At 33.8% G+C, this 21724-nt stretch overlaps 1 protein-coding gene across 1 annotated transcript; it reads right to left on the minus strand.

Annotated features, from left to right (window-relative positions):
- Positions 1-683: 683 nt before the first annotated feature.
- Positions 684-7055, minus strand: LOC141611362 (uncharacterized). The gene is made up of 4 exons (XM_074429887.1): positions 4284-7055; positions 3212-3285; positions 1461-1551; positions 684-941 (listed from the first exon to the last, which is right to left on the minus strand). The coding sequence occupies exon 1, from the start codon at positions 6949-6951 to the stop codon at positions 4792-4794; it is 2160 nt and encodes a 719-aa protein (XP_074285988.1). The 5' UTR covers positions 6952-7055; the 3' UTR covers positions 684-941; positions 1461-1551; positions 3212-3285; positions 4284-4791.
- Between the last annotated feature and the right edge of the window lie 14669 nt (positions 7056-21724).

Below are 21724 nucleotides of genomic sequence, written 5' to 3' on the forward strand. Positions count from 1 at the left end.
ATTACCCGACTAGAACGTAACCGAAGTCACATACCAAGCAAAATTTGACTGACGCATTTATAAGGTCTAAATATCTTTATCAAAACCAATTATACCAGTCCACGCGAGGTTAGACGCTTGGGCCCGAATTCATTTTTTGGTGTAAAGGAAGCCACGAAAGCCAAATTTGATGTTGATCGAAATTTATAATCAGGACTCAGGAGTCGTCCGTATTAATTAAGGACTTCCACTATCAAATGGCACCATAAATCAAACCACCTCTTTACATTGGAAATTTGGGCTTGATGTGGGAATTGCGCATTTGTACCATATTCCCAGCACATAATTTGCAAATCAAGCTTCCTAGAGTCTGGCCAAATCGCCTATAACTCGGTAAGGTCATCAAATAGTATTCCAAGAAGATAATATGCCGCCAGGTAAAGGTGAAGAAATACATTGTTACATAGGACGGCCTTACATGTCAACCAATCCATTCAAATACTCATCCCGGTAATATTAAGCACAACTATCCAAGAACCACGGTCACGAGGATCCATGCCCCATGGCTAGATGTCACGGTCCACTTCCATGGCACAAGGGTTCAAAGATAACTAAGAATAGATTCCAATAAAACTATAGGAGTAGCTGGTAGCGTTTCGCTCTCAACTCCATTCAACTATAGTTCCATTCAATTACAGTCAATAAGGCAATGAAAAGATCGCTAAGAAATCAAGTATTATCGTCAATAGGGCAAACCGGTAATATAACACAGATACATTTATATCAACAAGTATCAATGTAGGCCACCATTGATGTTTATGGTAGAAGAATGAGAATTCAAGTTAACTCGAATTGAGAAAACATTGTACCTCTTCATATGCTCAGGCTATTGGAGAGACATACATGAAGGTAAATGCATGAGCCAATATCCATCACCACGAAATGAGCAGGTCGCATGAATGCTGCAAGATCGAGTAAGACATTAACTCAAACTGTCTTCTACAATTCATCAACAAATAAATGTGTAATCAAACATGATGTGATGAAACGCAAGGCAACATGCCAAAGGAGAAGGATAAGTATCCTAAGTCAGCTGACTGCAGCTTAGTTCCTCGGTGGTTCTTTACCAACTCAAATTCCATCAATTGGCGGTAACGCCTCAATTTTTTTTTTTTTGCCAAAGCGAATGGCTTGTCATGTAAACTTGTAAACATCTGAATACGGAGTATTAAGTTTCATAAAGCAAATCGGATTTTTTTTGCCTCAATTTTTTTTTTTGCCATACCTACCACCATAAAGCAAATCGGATCAAGAGCATACAGATATCCCCTAGATATTTATACAGTTGAGTTTATACTCCGTAACTTTTAAGCTTCCTTCAGCTGAAGTTCGAATTCCAATATTTTCTCATCTATTCGTTTATCTTAAACTTGTTTATCCTAAGATAAAAAATCATTCTGAGGCACAATTAAAGCTTTTACCTGCGCTATTATCTCCAGCTGCTTGTTACATGTATGCTATTTTACCCACCCTTGTGAACTCGCTACTAATATTTTGTCATCAACAAATATCCTGTGACCCGCCAATATGAGGAAGTTAGAACAGCATTGCATATAGAAACAGCAAGAGAAAACAATGGAAAACAAAACATAGGACCCAGTATATACATACTAATCTCAAGTTAGAAAAGGAAGAATGGCAATGCCAACTATAATTGCAAACGCAAAAACAAGTATCACTTATCAAGCATTTATTTTTGTTTTTCGCTCCTCTGACGTGCTTATAACGTTCATATGAGAATCCTAAGAAAACATTGCCTAAACGAAACAAAAACACCAAAGCATGTACAGTAATAAGCGATAGGGATGAACTGATGCTGTCCATTTACCCTCGATCTCATTTTTATTACACTAATGAAGAATTGAAAAAACAAATTTCCACTCTAAAGTTACACTTGCTATGGCCAACTTCAAGTAGACAGCTTGTTCTTGATTGCTCTCCCCAAGAGGCAAGAGCCATAATTTTAAATACACCCAACCCCTTTCGACATAAGACATTAATTCCTCGAAAAGCACAGAATGCCTGGTTAAGATTCAGTCATGCTATCTACTTAGGCACATCGAATCTGCAAGAGCAACACTCCTACTCCAATGCCTCAAAGACACTCAAATATGGCGAAGGGATTGAACAGCATAAAGACGGTGCTCCATTACTCAGTGTGAAATTTGTGTTGGAATTTACGCCAGTGACAACTGACAACTACTTCAGATTTAAAGGACCGTGAATAGTTTAGGGAGCCATTTTGCATCATTTCATCATACTCCAACGCCAAAGTATAGATCGAACTGCATATCATGAATGAGACCTTCTATATACAGAGGGACCTGATCTATATAGACAGCAGGAGAACAGTTTGACCAAACATGTCATTTTCTGTCATTTAGCGTGCTATTAAAGCATTCTATGGGGTAACTAGGAGGGTTCCTCCCACTCCCTCAAAAAAACAAAAAGAAAAAAAAAACACATCTATTATTGCAAGGCAAGGCAGCTTGAGATGGATCTAGCACAACAAGAGCCCGCAAACCTAGCTGAAGGGAGAGTTGAGAAGTGGTAAATTCAGAGAAACAAAAAAGAGTGTTGTAAAGTCAGTTGTATGCCAATTATTCATTCAGAACGACAGCTGCTGAGCCACTGTATCAGTAAAGTCAAGATATTATAAATTTATTGTAGTGAGCACTGGAAGGGTATAGGCTACTGAGGAACTATCCGGTAAAACTTAAAGACTGAGAGATTTTCCTAGCTCCAGAGACCAGTCGGATTCCGTCACAAAATCCATCAGCAAGGACTGCGTCCCCTTTAAGAAGCCAAGTCTCAAGTGCTGACAATTTTATAACTTAAAAAGTCGGAATTGTCAACATAAGAGGACAAGGTAAATCCAAAACACAATCACCATGTTTTGCAAGACAAACAATCATCACAATTTAGTATACATGACAGTTCAGACGATCACCCTGGACCTCCATATATTATTAGTGCAATTCCAAACTAAGAGCTAAAGGAACCTGCTCATACTGAAAAAGTGATTATTTTTCGCAGTGTCCATCTAGTATTTTTTAAAAAAAAATGAGCAACGGTTCTGTATGAGTAGAGCACCAAGAAATCAAATGAATAAACAAAGACATGCTCTTTCTTGATCTTTATATCTAGAACTCTAGAAGTACCCTCTGCTTACCTGTTAAGAGCAGTCCATTCATGACTTCGTCACTTCAAGACCGAACCTTCAATCTGCTCACATCCATCATTCAACTGCAATGTTCAATGAAGTAAAGACCTCAAATTAAAAGTGTCAAAAGACAAAATCCACAATATTTGTTTTCTTACATGGTGAGTCCACATTTTTAACGAACCTTGTGAAATGATAAGATCCACAAAAATGCTGCATTCTTTTATTTCGTTCCACGAAGATAGTAAAGATATTGAAAGAAATATGACTTGTGTTAGAAACTTAGAGTGTTTGGTGACTATCATCTTGACTCATAGTCCTGAAGTGACTCAGAAAGTACTAATTGGCATCAGAATGATTCTCGTGATAACAAAACTAATGTATCCAATTCATGGAGAGGAATGAACACGTGATGAGTAATAATTCCAAAATGTGGGTTAAGACTTCATAATTTTAGACAACCTTCAAACTACGAAAAATAAGACTAAACACAGAACTATGACTCATCATGTGTTCATTCGAAGAACTTTTAGTACAGTGGGAACCCATCAAACTAAGAAACACGAGACAGCGTCCATTTGGGATGGCGTTTTCCTAACAAAACCGCTATCCGATATGGCATGTCCGTAGCTTCGTAAATTACGATCCAACATGGACCCTATTTTGGGAGCATTAATTTAGAAAAAAAAAAACTTCAATAAATTGGGGGTATTCTATCCTATATTTCCTACTCCTATTCTTAGAAATTGCCCCATTTTTCAAAATTCACCCCACAATAAAAAAAAAAAAAAAAAAAAAAAAATGGGACAATTCCCAATTCCCTTCACATAATGGGACAATTCCTACGAGCAGGGGGGGAAGTAGAAACAAGGGGGAAAATGATCAATGCAACATACTATAACAGAGTTCAGCAAAAGGCATAGTGAGAAAACAAAACTCAACACATCAAGCAACAAAATTTGTGCAATATATAGAATATAAAATATGAATTACGTTGAGTTGAGTTGAAACAAGTAGAATGCATGAAGCAATCAAATGCAAGAAAATACTTGCCTATTTCCAACAATTGTTAAAAGCTAACCTTCAGTTTCCTAGGAAACCACTCAAGCATGTCTTGCGGAAAGAAGCTGATATAGGAACTCCCACATATTCCCCCACCTTTGATTACTTTGCGCTTTGGACCATCACTTTAAGTGAGCAGCCGCAACCCGCACGGTTTCAGATGGAGGGAATGCAATAACAAGTAGAACTGAACAATTTACAAAAAAAAGTCTAAAGCTTTATCCTTTTAATCTCATAACAAGTACCAACCCTTTTGATTCCATAAAATGTACTCTCAACCCTGAACCAAATTGAACATCATGAGATTACTCAGCACAGAAAATGACTAATCTACAGAGAGAATTTCTAATGGCAGAAAGACTTGATGATCAAATCCCTGCAAATTACAAACTACATACTTGCTGCCAGGAAACAGTTTAAAGACAATCCCGGTTGCTCTACATACATCAAGACTAACTACCTGCGTACAGAAACTGCAAAAGAAAACACAATGAGAACATTTGGATACAAAAGAAGGTTTCTTACAGCTAAGATGGCTTAGCCTTCTCATCCCCATCAACATTTAATATGGGCAAAGTACTAAAAAACTCATCAAGACCTTCAAAAAACTCTATGTTTTCAACCCCAACTTCTCCCCCATTTACAGTGCTCGCTGTAGGAGCTTGCTCATCACCCTCATTATTGAACTCCACATTCAAGTCTAATCTCCCCATATTTTTCGTCCTTCTTCTAGCTTGATTCCTCGTAAGGGTAGCTGTCGCTACCCTCCTTCTTGCATCCTCCTTAGTAGCTCCAGCAGCCAAACTAAAAACAACAACATTTTGTGTATTAGACCCACCTTCCAAATGATTGCCACTAGCAGAAACTCCACGTTCGACGGCTGAATTATGATTTGCCTGCTTTTGAACATTTACGACTCCATGCTTATGTTTCGGTGGCCTACCAGTCCTAACCTTTCTTCTCTTTCTCTTCTTTTTCTTCTTTTCAGGAGCATTCTGTCTCTGTCTCCGCCAATCATCATCAGACGAGTCAGAATCACTAGGATCCGAATTAAAATCTTCTAAATCATCATCAATATAAACCCTAGGCTGTGAAGGCTGCGGCCTGACCGTCTTCTTAGGCCCAACAGCTGCCCCACCATTACTTTCAAACCATTGAAATTTCTCACTCCCATTTTCCACAGGGCAAGCAAACATGGGCGAGAAAGGCACCCAATTTGTCCCCACATTCGACTTTCCCATTTTATTTTGCTTCTTCCAGGCTACAGACGAAAACCCTAATGGGAAAAAACCCCAACAACAAAATGAACTCTCCTTAGAGTCCTTACCCTTCTCACCACCACCACCACCACCACCACCTTCATCACTAATTGGAGGGGGATTCGGAATCTGTACAGCATGAAACCCCCTCCCACAATTCTGACACCTAAGAGTACACTCCTTATACACTACCTGATACTCGAATATGTAAAGACAGTAAGGGCAAGACGTCCAGAAACTCTCAACCTCCTTTTCCCCTCCCTTATTACCCTCATTAGCAGCAACATTAGCATTCGCATTAACAGCATCATTATTCTCATGCACAACACCAGCATTATTATTATTATTATTATTATTATTAACAATATTATCAATAACAACATTTCCATCAACCAATGAAGTTCTCACCTCAACCGGGTGCGTTTGATGCTGTACTGGCACCACAACAGGCGACTGCTGAGCCTGTACTAAACCCGGTATAGGCATCATTAGGGTCTGCATTATTGGTGTACTAATTAAAGGTACAGTCGTATTGGCTGACATCCCTAATCCACTACCAGCAATCGCATTAACCACCCCCTTATTCCTATCCCCACCTTTCGCCGGTGTTGGGTCCCGCATCTGCCACTGTGGCGGCAACTGCAATGGCTGCTGCTGTTGCTGTTGCTGTTGCAGTTGCGGCCGCAGTGGCAATTGCTGTTGCATTTGCATGAACTCTATCTGCTGCAACTGATTACTACTACCACCACTACTAAAATTATTATTATTCTGGGAGAAATGATCTTCTTGTTGTTGCCACATTGACCCCGCCGCCTGCGGCAGTTGCTGCTGCTGCTGCTGCTGCAACTGCTGCTGAGGCGGCGGTTGAAAAAACTGAAAAGTATTAATCTGCTGCTGCTGCTGCACAGCAGCCGCAGTCGCAGCAGCCACAGTCTGCGACTGCGGCTGCTGCTGCTGCGCCTGCTGTTGCTGTTGCGGAATCTGTTGCTGCTGTTCCTCAACAAGCCGCTGTAAATAAACAGCGAGTTCGTTATCAAATAACCATTTTTTATTCGGATCGGATAAAATAGACCAAGCATCCATAACCAACTGCAAAGCATAATCCGCAAACGGAACCCGATTCCTATCCGGGTTAAGCAACGTAACCAACTTCCGATAATGATTAGCAATCAATTCCGGGTCGCGGACTAACCGAGGAAGTTGAAGAACCGTATACCAATCCGGATGTTGCGAAGAGTTGACCCGTTTCTCACCGGCTAACACGGTTTCAATAACAGCAAGTATTTGGTCGGAAACTTGGTTATTCGGGTCGGATTCACGTGCTCGGATCGCGAATGTCTTTGACCCGAGAAAATCACGTGCTGTTAATAACTTTACGGCTATCCCTAACCACCGTTCCGCTTCCGCTCTAGGGGTATTTGGGTCCATTTTCGGGTAATTTATTCTCTCTCTAAGGTTGGGTTTTATTAGTATTTTATTTGGGAGTTGACACTAGTGTAGAGTGTTGTGTTTTGAGGGGTAGAGGATTTTAGGGGAGATTTTTGAGAATCCAAAGGGATTTGACTATTTTAGTTGAGAGATGGGTGGGTGGATGAGGGTAAAATAGTCATTTTACTACTCCGTACCATTCTACTACTAGTGAGTTATTAAGAGGAGGGGATATAGTTGAGTGAGTACTTGAGTGGTTTGAAGTTTGAACTATGAAGTTTGAATCACCATTGTTAATAGGATTAATATAATGTAGTTTGTTAATTGTTAATTTGTTATTTATAAGGTTTTTAATGGAGTGACTGGAGTAATTAATTTGAGATATAGAAGGTAGAAAAGCTTGGAAGGGTATATATCTTTGCATTTTTGTAATAAAGGGATGTTTTAGGGTATTTATTGCGATAAATGTTTAATAGTGTATAGTAAAAAATCAGATTAAGATATCCTTCAACAGTTAGAAAATAATAATGTTAATGGAATTAAAAATGGTTTTGTTGATTAATATTACGCGTTTGATACAGTGTATAATATGATATTGTCTATGATTTAGTCGATTGGTTCGATGAATAGTTTGAACGTTTTTTTTAATATTGAATAAAAGATTAGAGACAAATTTCATATAGAGGAACTACGAGATGAGTGGGAAAATAGACTATAATTAATGTTTTTGAGAATAAATGTTTTGACAATGTGTAGTAAGAAATCAACTAGATATTTTGTAACGGTTATATATGATATTCAAATGACGATATCGTGGAATTGAAAATGACTTTCTTAGCTAATATTATGCGTTCGATAAGTGTATAATATCATACGATATACTCTGGTCAATTGGTTTTGACGGTTAGTTTAAACGTTTTTTATCACTAAATAAAACGATGGGAGACATTACGTATATGGAAAGTAAGAGGCAAGCAGTGAAACAGATTGTAATTGATTTTTTTTTTTTTTTTAAGGTTATAAATTTTTTGTCTTACCATCTTTTACTATCCTTGGAAAAATTCAACAAAATATGTTATCCAAACGTTAAATCGCGATAAAAGATGCATTAGGTATACGGTAAATGTAAGTTAATTTAAAGAGGAAAAGGGTCCAAAATTGTGCAATGATGTCTTAGCCACGAGGCGAAATGTCGTGAAGCGGTTAAGGATTAATAAAGAAGGTTGCCCTTTTTGCTACAAAAATACGGAGACTCGTCTCCATGTTGTACGGGATTGGGGGTGAGTGGATTGGGTTTGGAAGGGGTTAAGGTTGGACATGCTGATAAAGAAGGGGGGTTGTGCGGGTGAAGGAGTGGGTGAAATAAGTGAGGATGTAGATGAACGAGAGGGATTGCACGGTTTTATGACGATATGGTGGACAATATGGGAGCAGATAAACAAAGTCATTTTTAGGGCGAAAAGTGGAACTTGGAGATGGTGGTGAGACTTGTGCAGGACCTGCTTTGTGAGATGAGGGAGGTGGTGGTGGATGAAAGAAAGAACTACAAGAAGGAGCTTGATGCTGGACCTAGGTGTTAGGGAGAGAAAAATCAACGTCGTTGCGGTGCTCGGATTATTGAAGGGACGAGGATGGGGCTTGGAGCGATGTCTAGGAATGAGCTAGGAAGTCTGGAGTGGGGGTGGCGGTTCAAAAAAGGAGGTCGAAGGAATCCATTTTATAAGCTTAAAAAGGCTTCATCACTCGAAATAATTTTTAACTGAACATTTTACAAAACATTAGCCAACGACAAATACTTTTTACTAAAGGTGGTTAACACAGTCTTGAGTCGAACATGGGTAGGGATGTCATTGGGGCGGGGCGGTGGTGGATATAGGCTCCCCCGTACCCGTACCCACCAAGAAAAACTCGTACCCATCCCCGCCCCACCACCCGTGGCGGGTACAAGTTTCCAAAACCATCCCCGCCCCAACGGGTGGAAATTTAAAACCGTACCCGCCCCGCTTACCCATTAACCCGCTACACGATAATTTTATTCGATAAATTTTTTCGTAAAAGTTGGTTTAATCATTATTAATTTCCATTTTTTTTGAATTTATCTTTATAATTTTATTTTTTCACCAAATAAGTTAGTAAAAAACTTTATAAAATAGTTATTATTAACATTATATCTTAACTATAACTAAATAAGAGTTATATAATTATGATAATCCTACTAATTTTTTTAATAATTTGCGGGTAGGCGGGTATTAGGTGGGTAAAATGCAAAATCCATCCCCGCCCCATGACCCATGGCGGGTACAATTTTCGTACCCGCACCCGCCCCACCACCCGCCAAAACTCTACCCATCCCCGCCCCAACTGGGACGGGTGCGGGGCAGTACCCACTTATACTCGCCCCGCTAACATCCCTAAACATGGGCCAAGTTTATGTTAACTTTTTGGCCACGTATAAGCAGGTTTAAAAAGTGTTAACAAGTCGAGATTTTGATAATGTCTAAAAATGAATAATCACACTTAATTTTTAGTGATGATTGAGTGAAGTTCTTAGACAAAAGAGACTTTAAACTGCTCAATTTTATACCTACAAAGTCAAATGAGCATATCTAAACTATTAAAGTCACGAGTGATGGTACCATTCTCATCAAAATCATATCATATATTATATTAAAGTAACAACCACAAGCCTATTAAGTCGACACGTGTCATCAGTTATTAGTATGCCACATTATCTACGGAAATCTGACTCGGCATAATAAAATAAATATAAATAAAAGATTTAAATAAATTATTATATTATACAAAATCAATAAATATCAATCAGATTCGCTATATTAATCATGGTATCTTAATTAATTATGGAAAGGATATTTCGAAACCTAAAAATGTGGCAATCGTGTGAAATTATCATTGATTAGTTGAAGAATCGTCAAAATTTAAACAATATCTTTTGATTGATTTAAGAAAAGCAATTATATGGAGGTGTGTTCACTCTCTTCTGTAATCAAATCTAAAAATAAAAGATGTATAACGTCAGTTTACAATATCATCCAATTAACCTCTGATTTTCAATTTTTTTAACTAAAATAAAATGTCATAATATTGATTCTTCCCAAAGGCAATTCACATAATTTCCCATAATACGATTATATGAATATGTTATAGAAGGAAGTTAGCATAACTATAGGAGGAATTGAGTATCACTATATATAAAATGATGCAATTTTTCATAATATCAAAAATATTTATTTACATAATCAATTTATCCATAATCAAAATTCAGTAATTAGTGATTTATTACCGAAATTAAAACCGTGATTAATGAAATTAAATATATTATCATATATTATCATTATTGTAATGATCGGCCAATTTGCTTAAATCGAGAATATCTAACCTACCCTATATTCATATTCCTGTCTGACCATATTAAACATAGTTTTCATCATGAGAAATTTAGAATATCTAACCTATTCTAAAATCTAAATTCAAATTCTAAGGGGTCGTTTGGTTGCCCACTAAATTACACAGGAACTTTAATTCATGTGAATTGCAAAATGGGTAGGTTGTTTAGTTACCCCAATTCACATGAATTGGAACTTTCCATGAATTTCAATTCCTCCATAATGGAGGAAGTTGCTTACCTAGATCCCCCTAGGTAAGTGGGAATGCCTACATGAATTACAATGCCTACATGTAACCAAACAACATTTTCTAATTCACATGAATTCTAAAATCATGTGATATGACTCTTCCTAGGCATTGTAAGTTCCCGTATGTAACCAAACGACTCCTAACTCTACCCTTCTTTGTTTCATTTTGATTCTTATATTACTTTCAAAAAAATTGTTATATAATTTATAATGCTAAATATTCTGAAGATGAAATATGTTTAATGTGTAGGATGAAGAATTGTAGATCTGTATTTGGAGTCGGGGATAAGTATTAGAAGACTTTATCATGGACGTCAAACAACAATTAAGAGCCCCTACCTTCGCCGCTTATTCCCTTTGGTAATTTATTTGTGTTTTTATATGTTTCTTCTAATTTCTATTTTTATATTGTAATCATATACTTAAAGATTTGACGACGATTAAATTGTTGTTATAATAATCAATTGTTACTCCATGTTAGTTATTTGGACTTTTTGTTAACTAATGTTATAATTGTTACTTTGTTAGAACTAATGACCAGATATTACTGTGTATATGAGCAAGGTAATATATTGGTAGAGCTATGTAGTAACCAATTGGGGTGCAAGTGGCCGGATACTAATGAGCAGCGTAAACAACAATAAGAGAGCAAGACATGGTGGATATGGCGCCTAATGTATATATATCTATAGTATAGCCATGATTACTCCTATGATCGAATGATCGAAACGGTCAGTGGTAAGTCGTCTTTTTTTTTTTTTTGCCAAGTAGGCAAAAAATAATAATCGATGATAAGAGTTTTTTTTAATCAACGATAGTCATCTTTTTTGTTTTAAGAGAATTGAAAGGGGAGATTGTAAACGTCAAAGACTCAAAGAAGATTTAGATGAATGAAGGCCAAGGTGAGAAAGGTGATTGTAGAGATGATCAAGGGACATACAAAGAAGTTTATATGGACCGAGATACTAAACTTGTGCAACAACAGTAACTCAATCGATTTGCTTTTAGCTTTAGGTTTATACGGAGTATCATTCTTTCATTCCTCTCTTTTTTCTCTCATAATTTAGTTTTATTTCTCCACACAAGAAATGCACAACGGGTAATACAAGAACATAATTCTTTGACTCCCAATATCATTTATTTTTGTATATTAATCAATAAGATATTGTTAATTTGAATAAATATTCGCATTCCCTTTATAATTTGAATATTTCCTCCATTTCATTGATTTTTTTTACAGGTCAAAACAAGTGGGGTAGAGATTCATTTGACGATAACAAAGAGATTACCCCCATACCAAGTATTAGAAAATTTGCAATTCAGATAATAAGGTTCATTGTGAGATGAAGATTTCTTCAATTTCAAGTGAGTTGGTATTAGTTATGTGTCGGGGTTGATAGTTTGGTACTGATTATGAAAGATTATTTTAGTCCGGTACCATTTATGAAATTTTGGCATAAACTTGGTACTGTTTATCAATTTTTCCTTTTTTTTTTTTTTTTTTATGTATACTGAACTTAATTTTGTCTTCGACTTGATAATATCTTGAGATAGACTTTTATTTGACTCTAAATTATTGAATCAGTTGAGTTTCTATTATCTTAAATTACGGGTGAATAGTGACGGGTTTAGACCTTGATCAAACGGGTTGTCAAGTTAAGTCAAATTTTGACCGTCTATTTGAAATCACTCCGTTTTTCTGATATCTTAGAACAGAGTTACGACTTCCCAAAGTTTATTCGTTCAAGAAATTTTGACCGATTTTTTTTCGAACACACGTGTAGAAATTGATTTTTTTTCAAAATGATTGTCTTTTTGAAATATACAATTTGAGAAAAAAAAACGCGCCTTTATGAAATTTTGACTAAGAGATATGAGTAGTTGAAGTAATTTTTAAGAAAAGTAAGGGCATTTGGAGAAAAATTGCAAACTTTAAGGGTACCATGAGAATTATTCGTATAAATTATGACAATTAAAATTATAATATAAATACTATTTATAATGCAATTTTGAAGATCGCCCCGTGCGGACACGGGTTCAAAAGCTAGTATTATATTAAAGCTGTAACCAGCATCCTATTTGATCGCCACGTGTCAACACATCCTCCTACGCCACGTATCATTTGCTGAAATCCTAAATCTATAAAAATAAAATAAAAAATTGCTGAAATCCTAAAACTATAAAAATAAAAATAAAAAATTGATATAGGCAATCACGTACGAATTCCTAACACTATTAAATAGCTTTCCTAATACATGTTAAGAAATCACAATAACAATAATTTCAAATGTGCATTGAATATTCTAATCAGAGTAACAAACACAATCCGGGATATTATCATTTTATACTCCTTGATATCCGGGATATATTTGACTACCCGGAATCTTATCATTTTATACAAATATATTATTGGTATCAAATTATACAAAATAACTAATCAAGTCCTTAATTAGCATCCTTTATTTAAGTTAAGAATATTAAAGGCTATTGATTGATTATGATAATCAATTAATCCGTACGTTTCCAATATGATCAATATTCACTTCCTCCCATATTTACGTTATGACTTTCCATTTCAAGATTACATCATGCTGCAGAAAATTGATTTATATCAATTCTCAATTTTTTGATTTTTGGGTAATTTAGTTTACTAATTAGTTGAAAGATATTCAAAGAAAATTTTACATATTTTTTTCCTGAACTAAGTAAAAAAAAAACGTTTCCATATAAGTTGAATAAGAACAAATCTTTATGAGTAGAGAAACAAAGGTAACAGTAACATTTTATATACGTTGAATTAGAGAAAACTGATTTCTTTCGATTCCCATTTGTTTAAAGAAACGAAGTGAGAATAATGACTTTTTTGTGTACATATTAAGGTGGTGTAAAATTATATCAATATTTAAAATGGTACTTTCTCCGTTTTCATATGATGTACCCATTTGTTGAATATATGAGTGAGCTATTTTAATAAAATGGGTACATCATATGAAAATGGATGAAGTACATAAATAAAATGGTCTACATACTTTACAAGACTACAATAATAAGGTGAATACTTACGTCATTATTTATATAGTTATAAAATATATATACTACAGATTAATAAACAGAAACATGAAGGTCACAATATATCGAATGAAATAGTCTCATAATAAAATCATGATGAGATGAACCCCATATATAGTACCAAATATTTATTTCATAATACTTCGGTATTTTGATAAATTCTTAAGTTTCAAATTATAAAAATAAATAATAGTCTGACACTGAGTAGTGAGAGAATAATTTCAAGGTCAAAATACCAGTGCACAAATTGATGAGAGACAACTTTTCCCTACCATTTCGTTTGTTTTTTTTTTTACCTTTTTATTGTTGATGGTAAGCATAAATGACACTTTTTTACATACCTATCTGACTATTTTCATAATAAGCGTACCTATTTTACCTTTATTCCGATTCGTACATGGTTTTTTAACTCCTATATTACCATTTTTACTACAATTGACGGTTTCGTAATAAACTTATTATGAGATCGTCTTCTACGAGACTTGGTCAGGTGAGGATGGGATGATATTTACTCATGTTAATTGTATTTTTCATTGTTGATGAATTGTTTTAGAGTGGCTCTATTCATGTAAATTTTGGGCTGCTATTTTAAGGGTTTTATGGATTAGGTCATTTGGAATCTTTTAAGGACAAGACCATTAAGGCTGTTTATATCTACAAATATGCAAGAAGCAAAATTTTGAATAGGGCTTTTAAAATCTTATATGATATTGAATACAAAAGGTATTTCAGAAATGGTGGGAATACTTGTGTATATTCTGTAGTTAGACTTCGTTTGGCATGAAAATGAAAGGATCAAGTAAATGTTGGAAAAAAATAATAAAAATGTTATGAAATATTATAGTATAATATTATATGGATGTCCATATCTTAGAATATTCTAGGGTATATTATATTATGGAAACTTTACTCTCATTGTATGTGTATATATACCCCCTCATCTATATATATACATAAAAGAGAGTTTTTTCGAGCGATTCTAGAGCGTCCACATCATCAAAAATTAATTTAGGAAAGTTTCATAAATAATATTTTCCACATAAAAAATAAAGTGGCGAATCTTTTAATTATTATAATATCTATGTTTCCTATTTTATATTCATGAGAAGTTTCTAATTTTTATATAAAAACTTTGACATTTCATTTGGCAAAAAAATATCGTTATAAAAATTATGAAGATAATATAATTAGATTCGTGGTAAAAAAATGCTTTCATTAGAGTATAAATTTCATATGATTTGCACATATTAAAGATGGTATACTTCTTAAAATATTATTTGTCCCACATTGAAAAACAATGTTAGTGTGGTGATTATAATACGTATAAATTATAGAATTGTCCCACATCGAAAGATTAACATAAGGTGGGTGATCCTATGATTATAAATATGAGTCATCATTGGAACTTCTATACCAACCAAAAACTTTTTGAGTCTCTAAAGTATTGTTTTGGAGAGCTCTTAAGAGTTTATATCATTATCTTCACAGTATGATATATATATATATATATTCTATATCTATATTATGTATTATATTCAAGTGCCGTTTATAATCTTTATAAAAAAACTTATACATCTCATTTCCCAAAAAAGTATAAAAAAAATTATGAAAATTATATTGATGGGGCATATTCTGCACCGCTGACCAAGTCAACATATTGAGCAAGGTCAAAGATATCCACGTCAAGTCAACGACTTAGACGACCCTAGCCGATCACGACCCATCGGCCGGTCGACTGGTCTCGGCATGACAACTGCCACCGGGACACATACCCGCGTACTCATATCCAAGACCCCTCGGCGGTGAGTCAACAGGGGCCCGCCGGCTCACACAGTCCCTCGGCCGAGGGGTAGATCAGTCTTTCCACCTGCTAGCCACTTGGCCACTACGTGACAAAAGGTGAAAGCCTATAAATACTCCTCAACCTTCATTGAGGAAAGGATCCATCCAGAAAATCCACAACTAAACCTAAATACGCTATTCATCTGGTAATATCTTCCTTATCCCTCTGCAATATACATTCAGCCAAGTAACGACTTATCCTTTAAGTTCACTGACTTGAGCGTCGGAGTGAGTACGCTTGGCACAAAGCCAAGCCCTCAGTTCGTTCATTGTTGCAGGAGAGGCCGAGAGGAACGATTAAGACCAAAGGAGAATCCAATTCAAGACATCATTCAACAAGCCACGGGTGGTAACTATACTTGCTCTGGAATTACACCCGGAACATATATTATAATAGATTCTTGGTAAAAGAAATGCTAGCATTAGTATATAGTATCATATTATTTGCATATATTGTTAATTATGATAAAAAATTAAAAACAAACGTATGAATATTAAGAAAGAGTACTCCCTCCATTCAAGACCAAATACAACATTTTCATTTATACACTTGCCAAGACACAAATTACAACGTAAATATCTTTAAGTTTACATTATAAAAAATTTAAAAATTTGATATTCTCATTGTACTTAGGTGACTCAAATAAGATCCCAGATGATCATATTTTGTCTTACATATTGCAAGGAATCATAAATATTCTATTCGTTCATGAATAGTGTAAAAAAAGGAATGTTGTATTTGGTCTTGAATCGAGGGATTATAGTATTTGCTCATTATTATTAACCCGGGTTAGATGTCGAATTATGTGCGAAAAAGTTGGTGTATTTCTACGTATGTTATTTGTCCCACATTGAAAAATATGTTGGTGTGGTGAATATATTACGTATAAATAATAGAATTGTCCCACATCAAAATTTTAGCATAAGGTGGGTGATCATATGATTATAAATAGAAGGCATCCTTAGAACCTAAATACCAACCCAAAACCTTCTGAATCTCTTAAACATTGTCTTGGAGAGCTCTTATATCATTATCTCCACGTTATGATATATATATATATATATATATATATATATATATATATATATATATATATATATTTAATATTATGTCCAAGTTATGTTTATAATTTTTATATAAAAACATATACATCTCATTTAGCAAAAAAGTAACATATTTTTTTTTTTTGAAAAATTATATAATTAGATATTAAACTGGGTTAGATGTCGAATTAGGTGCGAAAAAGATGGTGTATTTCTAAGTATATTGTTTGTCCCACATTGAAAAATAATGTAGGTGTGGTAAATATACTACATATAAATAGTTGAATTGTCCCACATTAGAAGATTATCATGAGGTGAGGTATCACATGATTATAAATAGGAGCCATATTTGAAACTTAGGGGTATCAATCCAAAATCTTTTGAATCGCTTAAATATTATCTTAAAGAGTTCTTATAAGAGATTGTATTAACGACAAACCTTTGTTACAACAATACCATACAAATATTAATCACGTAGATATTTATAAAAGCGATTATATATTAGTGATATTATAATGTTTATTTTAAGACAATCGATAGTATAATAACTTTATTTAAGACAAAATCATAATTAAAAAATAAAATGGGTGCTAAATATACATAAATTGGTTATTAATGCATGTGTTATATATAATGATAATCTCTGCACTATAATAGAAAATTTATGAATTATAATACAATTAAGTGTTGCATAAAAAGATCTTGAATCCATAAACAAATCAATAATGAGTTTCTTTACTTTGATAAATAGTAGAATTAAATCTTTATAACTTTCAAATATAGGTAATTATTATGCCTCATTACATTTGAGTAACTAAAACACATCATAATTTTTAACCATTAATCAAAATCGCACCAGAAAAAGAAAATATTTTGCATTTGTTTATACATTTTAGTGCTACCTCAATTACATCTTAAAAGTCGTGTTAGGAAAAAAATGTAATTTAAATCATATCATTTGTACATATTTTAATTATGACAAAGAAATGGAAAAAAAAACGTACGAATATAAATAGATAGTATAGTATTTTCTTATTATTAAATCGGGTTGGATATCGAAATAGATGCAAAAAAGATGGTGTACTTTTTAGTGTGTTATTTGTCCCAAATTGAAAAATAATGTAGGTGTGATAAATATACTACACATATAAATAGTTGAACTGTCCCACATCAGAAAATTATCATAAGATGGGTGATCCTAAAAATTAATTTAGGAAAGTATTATAAATAATATATTTCGATGTAAAAAATAAAGTGGAGAATCTTTTAATTATTATAATATTTATTTTCTATATTATATTCAAGTGATGTTTCAAATTTTTATATAAAAACTTTACATTTCATTTGGCAAAAAATATCGTGAAGAAAATTATGAAAATAACATAATTTGATTCGTGGTAAAGATGCTATCATTAACGTATCGGTTTTATTAGTATGTTATATGTCTCACATTGACAAATAATGTGGGATTATATAAAAATAATAGAATTGTCCCACATCGAAAGATTAACATAAGATGTGGCGGTCTTATGATTATAAATATGAGGTATAATTGGAACTTAGGTATCAACCCAACATTTTTTGCGTCTCTTAAATAAGATGTAAATATTAAGACCTTATAACCAATTTTTTGATCATATTTAAATAAATGATTAGACATAGATGTAAATATTAAGACCTTATAACCAATTTTTTGTTACTAAGTTAATTACCCCGTTGCAACGCACGGGCATCCAAACTAGTAATGGAATAATATACGGTTTTGTCTCTCTCCATATTCTCTCTATCTTCTCTTTACAATTCTCTCCTCTTTAATTCACAATACGTTATCAGCACGAGTCTTAACCATCTGAGCCACAAGGGAATTTATAATCTTAATTTGTTCATCTATTATTTAAGATCTAATAATCGGGAGGTTTATATCAGATCTATTCTATTATTCAATTGAATAAGGTATATTTTTCATCTCCGATTTATTATTTATTGGATTTGCATAATTGTTAATTATACTTGAGATGAATAAAGTATACTAGTCCACAATAGATGATTAACACACGCACGAGAAATCGAATAATCTAAAAATCTGACCATCTACCTTTTTGCCCAAACGTGTATGACGTATACAGTGTAAGGAAGAAATTAGCTGCATATACATGTTGTAGTGTCGTCGCTTTTAATTACTCGTATTAATTATTAGTAGATGCATAGTGTGCTAGTTTCAGACATGTTCTACTATATTATTGTAGACTTGTAGTAAATATTTTCTTGCGACTTCGTTAACTTTGTCTTTTCCGTCTGAAAATTTAATTTGTAATGCTTTTGGACTGTTATTTTTTTCCCTAACTTTTGTTATATTATGAGATATATAATTGATTGATGATGATAACAAGGTTTCATGTTTTGAAGTATTGCACTAAACACTATTTTAATGGCGTGTCCTTTTAGCGATTATTGATTCGAGAGAGAAGAAAAAAAAATCCCTTTAATGCTTGTACATTGCCAATACCCATGTACGTATTTGTGGTAGTATCATCATGAGACATCTATGAATAATTAAGATAGTTAATGGCATAGTATTAACATCATTAATTAAGATATAAGTAATGTTATTTCAATTGTATATGCACGTGATTTCATTTAGTTGATGAAAGATGATATTTGGTCCTATAATTTATGAAACGGGAATTTTACTGTGTTTACATATTTGGATCTGAAATTCTATATACGCGGTCAAAATTTGACAAGGGATATATCATATAATTTTGGATTTGAGAAGTTCCAAAAGATTTATTTTACAAAGATGAGAGATATGTCCATATTACGACTTTGGCCAGAAGTTCAAAGTTTTAAAAGGTGTGTAATAATTTAACACTGTCTCATCAGTACAATATATTATATTGTATAAGTGTAAGTGGCCAGAAGTTCACTTGTAAATGCTAGTGGCCAGAAGTCCACGTCTATGAGAATATAAACCGCTGTTGAGTTTAAAGCGGTCTTTATGAAAGGCAAATTTATTTGCGACTTGATTCTTGTTCACCTGAAATTGAACAGTATAATGAGATATGAAATTTGATCCATTTTTTGAAGTGAATGTGACATCTCATAAAGACTATGTCTGTAACACAGATCAAGAATATGGCGTTATTATAAGCCTAATATTTTGGCCTTAATTGAGTCTAATGATGTGGCCTTATTGAGCGAAGTAAAAAAAAAAGCCTTAATTGAGCTTAATCACGTGGCCTTATTGAGCCAAACTCGTTCATTCACTACTACAGATACAGCCTATAACAACGGGTAAAAACCGTTGTAAAAACAAAAAGCGGCCGTTGTTAAAGCGGCCGTTGTAGAAGGTATTTACAACGGTTTGGTTATTTAATGAAACCGTTGTCTAAAGTATTCACCACGGTTAAAAGCCGTTGTTGTTGGTTGTTCTCCGTTGTGGAAAGTGTTTCAAAAATTTGGAGGGAATAATATAACAACGGTTGTCGTATGTATAACCGTTGTTGTAACTTTCCCTCCAAAATTGTGAAGTCTTTTGACAACGGGTTTATGGTACATACCCGTTGTTGAAATTGTTAGTAACAACGGTTCTTAGTTTAATACCCGTTGTTCTAATTTTACCTCCAAAATTGTGAAGACTTTTAACAACGGTTCTTCGATTAAAACCTATTGTTGAATATTATGCGCGGGTATTTGTGAATGTCATTCACAACGGTGTTATTTTTATTAACCGTTGTGAAAGGTATTCACAACGGTTTTTTTTAGTAACCGTTTTTATTACGAACTCCTAATGTTTTGAAAAATTAAATTTGTTTCATGCCATTCAAAAACCTGCATATGTCAGCAGCACCATATACCAGCACCAGCATTGGGTTCATCAGAACTCAATAGATTCAATTCAACCACAACAAATAGCTTAGATTGCATCATATATATATATATATATATATATATATATATATATATATATATATATATATATATATATATATATATATATACTTACAAGGAGTTGAATTTACATGAACTAATCATTCCCTAACTTCAACAAAAAATTTACTAATAAGTTGATCTAAACTCTGAGTATCATGCATTTCTATATTCTAAGACGTAGTTGCCCCACATGTCTCTTACCTCGTCTATATCTATACTTGAGTCTTGCTCAATCTTGTTGACGGGTTGATTGCATACTGCGGAAAAAACAAAGAGAAGACATTATGTTATATATAGCGACAAGCAAGACAACATTAGCAACATTATGGTATATATAGCGACAAGCAAGACAACATTAGCTTTAATTTAAAAAAAAGTAATAAACACATGTTTAAATTATTACTAACCTTTTCTGGAATAATGAGATATCTTCGCCTAATAATCTCCAACATGAACCGACAAGCGTAGTATCCACATTGTATGCTATCCGGTCAAGGCGAGGGGCCTATTATTACATAAAAACAAACAGACGAGAGAAGGCTCACATCCGAATCTTGAACTTTAGGTATTGTATTAGTATTAAACACATATTTTGCACTTAATGTTATTGTATTTGAGCACGTACCCCTTTATCGTAATAAAATCGGGGCCAACATCGAAATCTTTCGTGGGTTGATCCTGCTCGTTTGCTCTTTTCTTCTCAAAGGCCCTTTTTTAAAAAATAAAAAAGGAGGCAAAAACTAATTTTTTTAGGGGCAAAAATATGAAAGAGCTTTTTTCTATAAATAAAAATTGAAAATGTTATTATAAATAAATCAGTATTATAAACTTACATATTAATCAAGCGCTTAAAAGTCTCGCTTGGTTGATGATGTAAAGAGTCCAACCAGAAAACTTTATTCCTTGTCGGCATGATGGCTGCTAGCACCCAATGAGTCCTACATCAAGAGACATCATCATTATTAACAAGTACATATATTAGTTATGAAAATGCAATTGTAGGGGGAAACGTAATATTAATTTGTTTATTACCCTTTTTCATTATAAGCGCCAAAAATCACTTCTTGGTTGTCGCCAATTCTTTGAGCAATATAATCTACCCGGTCTTGGAACGAGAAATCCGCAATAAATAAAGATAAAATAAAGGGGCACAGGAATCCGTATTGATCAGATGGAATATTCTTCTCGGGGATCACTCTCAATTTCAATATCCTACATTATTACGGTATTAA

This window comes from Silene latifolia, chromosome 11 (assembly GCF_048544455.1).
Source record: "Silene latifolia isolate original U9 population chromosome 11, ASM4854445v1, whole genome shotgun sequence".
In the NCBI taxonomy this organism is placed as follows: domain Eukaryota; kingdom Viridiplantae; phylum Streptophyta; class Magnoliopsida; order Caryophyllales; family Caryophyllaceae; genus Silene; species Silene latifolia.